A 13,099-nucleotide genomic window follows, 5' to 3' on the forward strand; every position below is an offset into this window, starting at 1 on the left:
CCTAGAGGAAGGAACAGGTTGACAAAGACTTGTTGGAGTTGTACAGCTCAATCAGTAATCACTTCTCTGTTTTTTTCCAATTTTCCAGCACTGGAAGACCCAAGACAGCGAAGAATACGAGGCAGAAGGTAAGATAAATCATTTGTTTGTGCCCCATGCACTACACGTGTTGCAGGCCACACTGAGGAGGTCACACCTTGCGGACACAGCTTGTGCAGACGGGAAACCAGGCGATGCCCTGATCCTGCCTGGTCCGGCGGACTTGAGGGTAGACCTAAGAGAAGCCTGCAGTGTATTTTGCTTTTGCATTGACATGCCAGGATTTGTGCTCGATACTGACAGATGGTGCAGTGGACCACAGATTCAAATTTCAACATGGCCAACTTAGTCTTTCACCTTTTGAGTTTGGTGGTTGAGTATCACTCACTTGTTTAATCGCACCTGCCATTCACCGCGTTTAGGCAAGTCAGGAACTGCAGAACCACGCACGTTATATTTAGGGCTCCCATTTCATAGTATTCATTTTTTGAACTTTTGTGTGCATTTATCCATACGTTTTCCCCTATATTACAAATATTTATTCATACTTATTTTATGTTTCACAAGTAAAAATGGGGTCGTACCTGCTTTCTTTCCACATTAGTTTGTGGTAATTGTGGCTGGTACTCTGACGCCTGGCACTCTAAGGAGCCAGATATAATGCAGCCACACATTCGTATGACAGTAAAATGTATACACATTTTGAAAATTAGAGGGAGGATGAGTTTCTGAGGGTATTTGCTACCTCTATAGATCTTTACTGGAAAAAACAGTGACAACCATTTTCTGCTGATACAAACCACCAACGAGCATTTAATATTCTAACTTATAAAGACAATACACGCCTAACCTAAAAAAAAAAAAAAAAAAAAAAAAAACTGCCCAGACTTTACCTTAAAACCTCTTGCTAGAATACAGTAATTTCACAAATACTTTTGAGATGTGTAACTAAAATTAATTTCTTCTACAGACTTCGGTTCGCGTGAAACTGTTGCTTCATGACAAAACCATAGCACTGCATCAGGCCGGTTTTGTGAATCTGCAGCAGCTTAAGGAGTTTAGTTTTCATGTGAGTCTGCCCTTTCCCAAATAGTAAGATTGTCAGATGATCTGATGCGTGCAAGGATATTTTCTTTTCCAGTCCTAGGTTTTCATTTAACAACTTAGTGCAGTCTGGGACTTGTAGTCTTGGCTTATTTCAACTTAATCAATTGAACTAACTCACTGAAAACATTCGATTTGTTAAAAGAAAGCCCAATGCTGAGACCTGATGTCATTGAAGACATGGACTCATCTACTGACCTTAACCAAGAGGAAGATAATTATTTAACATGACAAGTGAACTGCGTGCAAGAGAACCACAGGCCCAGCCCTGAGTTTACCTCGCATTGATATCGTCAGTAGGGTGCGTCTGCCTGATGGAGTGTAGCCCGCCCCTCCCCTATAGAATGCCATAGAGACATTTTTGAATTAGGTTATTGTGCATTAGAACAAGAAGTGAAATACTACACATTTACAGAACATATTTTGCTCAAAGAAGCTCTGGGCTGAGAGCCAGTTGTTTTCATAGGTCTGATAGAGCGGTCATTGGAATTTTAAATTTAAATATGTCACCTGTTAAACTGTAAATGTTGAGAAATGTAGCTTCATGTGTGCCTGCCATGCAGACATGGCTTACAATGGAGAGCTGTGCAGTGTATGAGCTAGGGAGGGTAGGCGGAGTCTGAGGTGTGGAAGTTCCGCCCTTGAAGGCCTTAGCCCCGACTCCAGGTACTTTGAGCCTGGGAGGAGGCAAGAGCTGGACGGAACATGGGCCCTGCTAGACAGCTCCTTCCATGACAGATTGTGAGGAGTAGGCATTACAGATCTAGAAACCACTGGCTCAAACGGTTTTGTGGTGCAGTGCCACACTCGAACGTCGTTCCAGGTCACGGGTGCCCTCCTCCTTGGGGTTACCCACCCCAAAACCCGTAAACATTTCAAAGAAACTGTTACAAAGAGTGAGAGAGGCACTCCGTAGAATCCAAGTCGGTCCAAAGTAGGCCAAATAACAATGTATTAATGGGATTTGTGTTAAAACTATATTCAGTAGGTTGGACAGTAGTCTTCAAAAACTAAGAACAAATCGCGGTTAATATGTTCCTTTTTTTTTTTTTTTTTCTTGTAATGCAATTAAGAACTTGGAGCGACTTGTGTTTTAGGGAGTGCATCTCTCTCTTTGTGGAGGTTACAGAAGATAGCAATACCATGTAGCGAGATTATGTACATAGAACACATACATTTATCTGACCATACCTCCAGCATACATAACCAACTGTCCAATCTCTAAGCAGCATTAATATTTCATCTTGACTTAGCCAAGTTCTCCGTGTCCATACCTGGCCTTCTACCTGAGCTGCCTTGGTGGCTTAAGTGATTCTTTCTCTTAAAACACACTTCTTCTTCCCATCCTTGTTAGTGTCCCGTCCAGCCTTCGATATGGCCGCACACTTAATCCATCCAGATACAAACATCTTCCTTCCAGGACACCTTGTACCGACTTTGACCTTGAAGGTTACAGGCTGGCAATCAACACCTGCACAGCCACCCTGGATGCCCACTACTGTCCAACGTAATCAAATCACTCAATCTCCGCAAAACACCCATCACCAGCCGTGCAGTCAGTGTTTGTATTGTGATATCTTCCGCCCTTATTGCGAAGGGTTTTGCCAGCAGACTCCATTTCATTGTATAAATACATAGAGTGTCTCACAGAGACACTTTATGCTCTCCCCGCTTCCTCCTCCCTGTCTGACTGCTCCGCTCCCTCATTCATGTCCTCAAATAAAATACATATGCTGAATCTGCTAATCCCTGCTTTGCTCTGACCTGAATTTTCCTTGAATCATCAAACCTCTGGTTTTCTCCTCCAAGATCCTCGCCTCTCACTCGCATTCAGTCTGTCTTCAGCCATCAGATTGTTTCAGGACCACTGTGGTGCTACCTCTACTGGGGGAAAAAAGAACAAAGGATGACCCTCCTACTGCTTCTAGTGGTGCTTATGTCTAACCTGTGAGGGTCTGGGGCTCAAGACCCTCAAACATTGTAATTGGATCCTCCTGATCCACTTACACCCTGTTTGATTTCTGAGACCTTCTCTCCACCCAGACTTGACCTCAGCCTTCTATCAGATACTTTTTCCTCAACACAATATTCTCTGCCACACCCCTCCTCCTGTGCCTGCTGGCTGCCTGCTGCCCATCTTTATAAGCTTGTATCACTTGAGATCGCAAACACCTCCCTTGCCTGGTTGTCCTCCTGACACTCCCACAGATGCTTACGCTGCATGCGGTGCAGACATTTCCTCATCCACACTTCAACCAGTGGGTGTCTCACGTCTCGGTTCAGGGAAGCAGTACTGTTCCTGCTTTCTGTCTCGTCTCTGGGTGTTGACATCTTTTTCTTTGGTTTCTTTTACCATCTCTTTGTTGATGCTAATCAAATCTTCCTTCCTTTACTCTTCTTTACACTCTTTACACACGTTTAAAAGTTTAACCATTATCAAGAGACCAATGGCATTTAAGTGCAACTCTTCAAAACCATGGTCATCCTCCTAATGACCCATTTTCCCCCTGATTTTCTTGTTCCTTCCCTTATCTCTAGAAATGCTGGTGTGCCACTGACTCAAACGTACACGCCATCTCCACAGGTGTACTGTATACTGTTACCAACTACTTGATATGTGCTAGACCCGTCGCTACCCTCCCTTCAGCCCTGCTGAGCCCCCTCATTTACCCGCTCGACTCCTGTGCTAGCCTACTCGTGGGCCTAAGTGTTCTTTCTCCGCCCTTGACAGGTGCACGCGCTTTGCTACCGGGGCGCACTTCATTCCCCAGAGTACCTGTCACCTCCCTTCACCAGACAGGTCTGGTGGGTCCAGTGGAAACTCTCCCCCCGCCTGCTACTCTCCCCTTCCATAGTTTTATGCTCTGAACCGCTACCTCATTCCCGGTCAGTGCCTCCTGGCCTCGGTATCACCAGCGCCCTTTCCGCCTGACGTTACTCATTGGTCCGCCATCTTTCCTGGCTTCAGTGTAATATCCAGTCTGTGCTCAACTGACTAACTCCAGCCCCGTCCCCGGGTCCCCTGAACCCTGCAGTCCTGACTGCTGCAGAATGCACATTGTAATTAATCTCAGACCAGTACCTTCTCCAGAAAGACTTAGTCACTGAAGGGGAGATCACGTTAGGGATTAGCGCAGGAAATATGCAGAAAAATTTAAATGTTCATTAGTAGCTAGTCTTTAATGATGGATTTTGTTGTAGGTAATCTCGGTAAAAATGAGATGAATGAATGGGCAGCTTTGTGATGTTGGATATGTGTTGCACAGGCATGCTACGGAAAGCAGAAGTGAAACTGAAGCCACGACCAGTTCATCCCTCAGAGGATCTTCACACGGGCACCGAAACTGACGATATCCTCCCTTAGTCCACACAAAACACAAACGCATGCTGTTACTGACGTAGACGTACGACGCTTTATTTTGATAGTTGTATCTGGCAACTTTTTCTGCATCTTGAAGCGGAGCTAAGCTTGGCGCGTGATTTTCTTTGTAATTGGGCGCCACCCAGTGGTCCTGTGGAATACAAACGACCATTCTGATTTGAAGCTAAAGATAATGTTGTCTAGCCGTCTACAGCGCCCCGTTTACCGTTTTTTCAGATTTTTGTATAAAATACAACCGAAAAACAACCTTTCCTTACTTTCATTTAAAAAAGGTAATACGGAAATTGGATTTTCTTTGAGCTGCTGTCAGATTTGATCGCCATACTAATAGCTGTGTATTGGAAGTTCAGAGGCACAATTAATATTTTATAGTGAATGCGGCGGTTAAAGGCAATGTGCGAGTTTATGCTTATCCTAAACTAATGCTTAAGAGTGTATTTTTATGCTATTTAGTAGACTAAAACCCCACGTGCATAAAATGTAGCTTTATTGGTTAAATAAATGTGAAAAAATACTGCTTCCAACTTTTTCACCTACCAAAAATAAATCTGGATAAACTCCAGTAAGATCTGAAAACGTAAGTATTGATAAATACAGGTGGTAAAGTACGAACCAATAAAAACGGTAAAAAAGGCAGCCCTTATCTACTTTGCATCACTTTTTATGTTGCAGGAGTTCACCTTCATTACGAAGCTTCAAACCTCTTCGCTTTCTTAAGATTGAATGCTTTCCAAATCCCTGCTGATCAAGTATTTTGCTTATGACTTTAATGCTCTGTTTTTTCAAATGTACTTTTTTTTTATGTTTTGTTGCAGGGCAGTTAAGATTTTGGAACCCAGATGATTTGAACGCCTCGCAGCATGGCTTTTCACCCTCCCAAGATTGGATCGAAGAGAAACTCCAGCTGGTCTGCGAGGACCTCGGGATCACGCGTGAAGGACACCTGAATAGGAAGAAGCTCTTCTCCATCTGCGAGCAGTATGGATTCCAGAACCTCGACAGAGAGGTACAGGCGCGGGCGAGCTTGCCTTAACGATAAATTTACTGCAACAATAAAAATGTAGCGAGGGAAAGCTTGAACTGACAGACTCTCTGGGCCATATTCCTTACCGTTGTCTTTAGCCAAATATTCCATTCTAGATAGAGGACTACCTTATGGAAATCAGTCCAACTGGGAACGCAAGCAGCCCCAGACCGGTTTCGACCTACTCCGGTCTCAGCAGTGAGGTAGAGCTCGGGTCTTATGGCACAGTGAACTTGTCTGGGCATACCCATCGCCCTTGGGCACATCCACTGCAGAAACAGCAAGGCGACAGAAGGAACACGGACCCTCGCCCAGGGACACATTCTTGACCATTGTGCCTGCACACTTGTACTCCAGTTATCTCACTGATGAGACCTAAGTAGGTCAAAACCACTTCAGGCTGAAGTACAGGAAAGTTCTAGGCAGTTTAAGAATAGTTTTCTAAAGCCTCACAAATATACTGACTCGTGTTTATATCATAAATTGCAACTCTGGCTATTAACATCATGAAGCATTTATAGTGTACGTTTTATCTTTTGTACGGTACCTGTGAAACCTAACACTGCTATGTAACACATTCTGCTACTTTGGAGTGTCTGGTTCCCACTATCGTAAACTACAACTTATAAAGAAATAACTGACATTTAAAAAAAAAAAAAAGCTTATCTTTCCTAAATAGCCTCTGTTGAATGAACATTGTGGCTGACAGTTAACTGAAGTACTCACAGAAATTATAAAGAATATTTTACAAGAAGTTCCACTGACTGCCAACAAAGGTCCTCTTGAAATTTTGAAATTAAATGGCTGCAGTTCCAATTCGTATGGAAAACCAAAGGGGTAGTTTCACTGACAGCCACCATACGGTGTGGCAAATGTTCCATATCCAGTGAGAGCTTCTGTTAAAGGTGTTATCACACAGTATAAATGAAAACAGACTGCTGCATTTTATCTAAAAGATGATAAATGATCCTTGCAGGCTGCAGGCTGCAGTACCATTGGAAGAAGGTAGATGTCCTTGCAGAGATTATAAAGTAAAGAAAGGCTGGTGCTATTGGACTCTTGAGTAATAGTTATTCTCACGAATAAGTGCAAGGTATAGCTGAAGTACAACTTGTACCCTTAAACAGTTTATACAGGGAAGAAATGTTCTAAATCAAAAGATGGCCAAGTAAGTTTAACGTGATATAAAAGCCTTGAGTTTGAATCTCTATAAGGCAGACTCAACCTTCTATCCTCCGAGGGCAGCCAATCGCGTGCCATTAGCACTTAGAAATGAAAGGATTGCAGAAGGAAGTGCTCTATAAGAAACTCCTTTTTATGATACTGCCACTGGCTGTAAAAGGATCTGAAAATTTGCACTTGTGTTCTTTCAGAGCTGCTATTGATTCTGTTGATATGATTGATTGATTCCATTGATGTACATATCATCAAATTTTATTATGGAACAATAATTGAGGAGTTGCATTGCTTTGTAGATGTTGATTTGGAATTATTTTCAGGGTTTTTTTTAGATTTGTTTTTGTAATCTTGGTTTCTAATCCATAACATTCATTAAAGTCTGTGTGTGTACGATATCAGCGAGCACTTTTCAGGCTTTGCAGGATATTAGGCCATCAGTAGAGTTTTGCTGTCTAAAAGGGGTCAATGTTGTAGCACACTTTTGCATTCTCTGCACCGTTGCAATCAATTTCTGTTCACTATATTCTCCACAGATTTGTAGGATTCAGACCTCTGATAGGGCCATTAGGAACATTAGGCGAGGTGCGATTATCGTTCCAAAGAGTAAACTAAATTGACAGAACATGCATAAGCCAGGAATAGGTTACAGGTAGCCCCCATCCCAATCTGTGCGCTGTCCACTTGAGGAGGAAAGCCCGCTGTCAGTCAGGGCCTTCCAGACTGGATGAGATGACGGACTGCTTGCAGCTCTGGCCCCGAGCGCACAGCCTTCTCTGTCCCCATCCTGCCCCGCACCAGCCCAGCTGAAGAGCCAGCAAACCCAGCCGCAGGGCACCCTAGCAGTATGTATGAGAGGGCAGTGGCCGCTCGGTGCTGCCTCGTGAAACTGGTTTCTTCACTTTCCACAAAGTATGTTATCTCCGAGTGAAGTGGAAGCCATTGCACAGAATAGGTCCCCACGACACGGGCGGGCTCTTGACAGGATTTTGTTCCTGCTGTGGGGAAGGGTGGGTGTGGCTGGGCAGCACAGAGGGGTTCACGCACCCACACTTCACAGCCCCTCTCACATTCCCAGGCCACGTCCTCTTCTCCCTCTGCGAGCACAAGGTGAACGCTATTATAGGTTTGGCATGTATGCTGATTACCCATGTAAACACAATAAATAGCCCACATGCCCCGTCGTGCTCCGTGCACCCCTCGGCTGATGGCGAGTTAAATAAAATAAAAAGAGGCCGCGTACAAACAGCTAATGTCAGAGGAGTCAGGGTGGGCGCTGTGCGTTGGACAGCATACCTGGCGATTTTCGGGGCCTTGTTGTTTTTGAGTTCGTTGAACTTGAAAGTGTTTTATTTTTTCAGCTTAGTATGTCACATTCAGTTTTGTTTGGCCTTGAAAAATTTACTGTCTTCTTTAGTGTATTTTGCAAATGTAAACTATTCCTTGTGCATTCCAATAGAAGCACTTTCTGATAGATGGAATGATACCCTAAGTTAACAATGGCAAGAAGTGAGAGAGTAATACTCCTCTGGGTGGAGTAAAACCCCACTCTACTTTCATTTGAAAGGATTGGCATGAATTCGTCTTGCAGACAGCTGCACGGTCAAGAAGGAGCATGTTGTCTGGCTCGAGGCGGTGCGTCATAACACGTCCAAAACAAATGTAGTGGATAAAAGTCAATCATTTAAACTAACCTGGGGCTCCAAAGTCACTTTTTAAAGAACCGGGTCTGATTTTAAAGCTGTGTGCTTATCCGAGAGCTGTGCTTGTAGTTTCGTTGCATGTCATCTTGTCAAACCAGATTTCCTCAGTTTGTGAGGATTGTAACTGGGGACACTACTTCTGGTTTATTGAATGGCTTCTCCCGGTATAGCTGTCATTTTATGCCCAACAATGTTTTTTTTCTAAATGGCTATAGTAGTCTAGTTAGCGCTAATCTGATGATTAATAACTCCTTTCTTTCCAGGCAATGGAAGACACTTTCCTAAACCTTGCGCAAGATGACACGATGAGCCTGCAAGACTTCTTTTATGCTGTTTTTAAACATGGAAGTCCTCCAACGCCTTCTTCGTCCACTCCTTACAGACAGCTCAAAAGACACCTGTCCATACAGGTAAGAGGGCTGTCTTCTGTAAACCAAGCCTGCATGGCTCTTCCTTTTACGATCAGTGGAAGATGTGGCGGGCAGGGCTGAACTTTGCTGCAGTGTCCTCGCGGTGCTTGGGGACCCTAAATGCTGATCTGGTGTATTCTAATTTCTGTGAGGAGACACTATCCAACCTCCTAATTCACAAAGTAGTATCAAATGTACCTCCTTTCTTAAGTGGGTAAAAGAATATTCCAAAGACGGACTGAAATGTATTATCCTACAATTAAGATCTGAGAACAGTGTTCCCGTACGACTTCTGGTAAATAGTTTGTAAATGTAGGTGAGTTTCTCCAGTCACATATATTGATAAGACAATGAAAGTGTTATGTTGTATGTGGCTGCAGAGCATGTAGTTTTTGCTGCTGGTGATTTTTTAGAAGTTGAGTTGTGGAGAGACGCAGTTAGGAGAGTACCATTCCCTCACTTCCTTAAGGGGTTTGTGCTTGTGAGAGGGGGCCCAGAGCTCGCGGGAGGTGCTCACTCACTCTCTCACTCACTCTCTCTCACACACTCTCTCACTCACTCACTCTCTCACACACTCTCTCACACACACTCTCTCTCTCACACACTCTCTCTCACACACTCTCTCTCACACACTCTCTCTCTCACACACACACTCTCACACTCTCTCACACTCTCAGTCTCTCACACTCACACTCTCTCACACTCACACTCTCACACTCACACTCTCTCACACTCACACTCTCACACTCACACTCTCACTCTCTCTCACACTCACACTCTCTCGCACACTCTCGCACACTCTCGCACACTCTCGCGCACTCTCTCGCACTCTCTCGCACTCTCTCGCACTCTCTCGCACTCTCTCGCACTCTCTCGCACTCTCTCTCGCACACTCTCTCGCACACTCTCTCACTCTCTCACTCTCTCTCACACTCTCTCTCACACTCTCTCTCACACTCTCTCTCACACTCTCTCTCTCACACTCACTCTCTCACACACACACTCTCTCACACACACTCTCTCACACACACTCTCTCACACACACTCTCTCACACACACTCACACACACACACTCTCTCACACACACTCTCTCTCACACACACTCTCTCACACACACTCTCACACACACTCTCTCACACACACTCTCTCACACACACTCTCACACACACTCTCACACACACTCTCTCACACACTCTCACACACTCTCACACACACTCTCACACACACTCTCACACACACTCTCACACACACTCTCACACACACTCTCACTCTCACTCTCACTCTCACTCTCACACACACTCTCACTCACACTCTCACTCTCACTGCCTGGTTTTTAGATGCAACTATGATTTGAAGTGCACTGGGTTCCTGCTAACCGGGTCCCCAGTGCCAGGGGTCCTTCTCTAAAACAAGATACCTGGTCACTTGGTCCCCATGTGACCAAGCCCTTCAGCCCCTCTAAGTCCCTAGTAAATGGTATACCTGCTACCTATGGCATGGGGACTGAAGAGGGCACTCAGAGCTGCAGCACAACTTCTACCACGCTGAGGGTTGATTCTAACTTGCATGTGTTGAGCGGATGTGGATGGAGACAGACGCTATCGGTCCCATATTTAAAAGATTTGTTTACTTGGGCTTGTAGGTTGAAGTCCCCTGGGGTGTTGCTACAAAGCCTATTTTTGCAACCTTTTGTATTATTTAACAACACTGAGTCCTGATGATAGTCTTACAGAACTTTGATTGCCACTACAGGCCGAAATGTCGACATTACCCTCTCATTTGACAAGCTAAATTGAAAGTCCATGATATTGCTTGAACTGGGACTGAAAACCAGGCAATTATTGTGCAGAACTGTCATAAGGAGGGTTATAACCCCTTCCTGGATCTGCAGTTGGGATCCAATCTTATGATCTAGAGGGGTTATATAAAGTGTTGTTTATGAAATGGACAATCATTGGAATTGTTGTAAATTTTTTTTTTTTTTTTAACTTCCTGAATCCTATTGAGTAATATATTGGAGTACGGAGTTGTCTTATTCATTAATTGAAGACTGAATCATGTGTACGCATAATTTTTAAGTGAGACATACTTTGAGGGACCCAGCACCAACCTTATGCAGACTGCCATCGCAGGCTGCGTGACAAGGTGCTCCCAAAATGTAAAACACAACAGGGCACTCACTTGTGTGCCAGGTCCCCTAAAACACTGCTTGTAATACAAGTAAGTCACCCCTACAGCAGGTCTTCAGCCCTAAGGCAGGGCACAATATAGTACAAGTAAGGGCATATATGCATGAGCAAATATGCCCTTTCTATGTCTTTGTCGATTCCTAGACGTAGGTGTTTAGGGAAGCCATTTTAAATACATGTGTTGGACACTGGTCAATAAGATTTCGCCAACTACCTGATGGCTTCTCTGAACCTAAGGATGTTTGTTATGAAAAATCTTGTTATAATAAACCCTCACTGATTCCAGTGATGGATTTATTAATACGTGCACCACAAGGGCACATTATTGGTGCCCGCTTAAACAGCAACTGCCGGTGAGCTCACTGACTGGTTCTGGCCAGCCTGCCACCAACAGATGAGAATCTGACCTCCGAGGGTGGTAGCCTCCACTCTTGAGAGGTCAGAAACAAAAGCCTGTCCAGGATGCGGTGTTACACACCCCTCCCCACAGGATAACGTGCATTCCAAGGCAGGTAGGTGCTTTAAAGATGCCCACAGCCTTTGGAATGCGGATTGGGCCTTCTTCAGAGGAAGATGCCAACGTCCATCCCTCCCCGATGGGCCATCTGGCACCTGGACAGGCAGGAAAATTAGCTATGCAGAAGGTGTGTCACACTTCCCGACTGGTAACACCTCTAGGGTGACCAGCCTGAAATGGACACAACTTAGGAAATGACGCCATCTTGCATGTTTTGGAATTTAGAAACTCTGGTCAGGATGATGCCCATTTCTCACAGGAAGTGGTCCTCTAGGGGGTGTAGTGACCCCAAGGGTAAGTCGCCCATTGGCTACTATTGTTCACTCCCCTTAACACCCCCTAAATAAGAATTTAGGGGACCCCCTATACCAGAACCTCTGACCTTCGATGGACTCTAAAGGAGACTGCTAAACCCAAGAATGTAGGAGCACAACTGACTTGGTGCCAACCTTGTCGGCCTGCCTGCTGCACCCGACGCTCAAGAAGCAGCTGACCTGTCCTGCCGCTGTAGCCTCCAAGAAACTCAGAGAACTGTCAGCGCTTTGCCAGTCGCCAGGAGGACCTCCCTTGTAGTAGAGGAGTTGCACCCCTTCATCCGCAGGCACCCAAGAAAGACCTGAGAGGACTGGCACCACCAGAAACCCAATGCTGGACATCACCACTGCACCCGAGCCACCCAGTCCATGTTGAAATGTTACAACGGTGTCAGTGTAGTCCCTGGGCCCACCAGAGAAGAAACCTACCCTGTCCTTGCCCACTGTGTACTTCCCAACAGCATCTGCAGACTGTTTATGCAGACCCCCTGCAACCGTGAGTGACCCTGAGACAAAGACCCCATGCCCTAGAACACCTCTGCACCTGTCCGCCCCGGACCCAGGAGAAGAGAACTGAGGGTGTCCCAGTGTCTCCCCAACTCATGAGACCTGAGCCCATAAACTGGACCGCCAGTCCATGCCTGCAGTGTGTTTCTGTGGGGCCTCCTGCAACCGCGAGAAACTCTAGTACTGGACCCAGTGCCAGAAGACACCCCTGCACCTGCGCCCTTCAGCCAGAGAGGAGTGGACTGACAGTGTCCCCATGTGCCCGAGGACCTCAAGGGTTGAGCCTCCCTGTGGGTTCCCCTGGACTGTCCTTCTAGTCCATCCCTGCAGCAACTTTGTAACTTGACTGGTCCCCATAGACTTGAATGGGACACCGAATGCCATAACACATCCCTGCACCCTGATGCACCAGAGCTCCTGGAGGTGACCTGTTGGTGTGGCCTTTGACCTTGACCCAAACTCACCTTAAGTCCAGATTGGTCCCATAAGTCGCTGTACTCTACCCGGTTTACAGTCTTTGTTTTCCTCTATTGGATTACATTGCAGCTTCCTGAAAAATGCACTACGTGTCGTCTTTTGAAAACTCTAAAAATTCATAATTCGAGAAGTACTCACCTGACTCCGGTGATGTTTGTGTCAAATCTTATATAAAAGTATGTTTTATTTTTCATAAATTGGTGTTGGATTTCTTTGAGTGTGTCTTAATTACTGCTTGAATGTGTGTCTTACATGCT

The 13,099-nt window shown here is 45.2% G+C and overlaps 1 protein-coding gene across 3 annotated transcripts in view; it reads left to right on the forward strand.

Moving 5' to 3' along the window:
• Positions 1-13,099, forward strand: part of NIN (ninein) — a 326,206-nt gene that overhangs the window by 132,781 nt on the left and 180,326 nt on the right. For all 3 annotated transcript variants that reach the window (XM_069208677.1, XM_069208679.1, XM_069208678.1), the window contains exons 5-7: positions 89-128; positions 5,341-5,531; positions 8,692-8,838. In XM_069208677.1, the coding sequence (XP_069064778.1) occupies positions 89-128; positions 5,341-5,531; positions 8,692-8,838 (378 nt within the window). The remainder of the gene's footprint in view (positions 1-88; positions 129-5,340; positions 5,532-8,691; positions 8,839-13,099) is intronic.

Source organism: Pleurodeles waltl, chromosome 9 (genome assembly GCF_031143425.1).
Source record: "Pleurodeles waltl isolate 20211129_DDA chromosome 9, aPleWal1.hap1.20221129, whole genome shotgun sequence".
NCBI lineage: Eukaryota > Metazoa > Chordata > Amphibia > Caudata > Salamandridae > Pleurodeles > Pleurodeles waltl.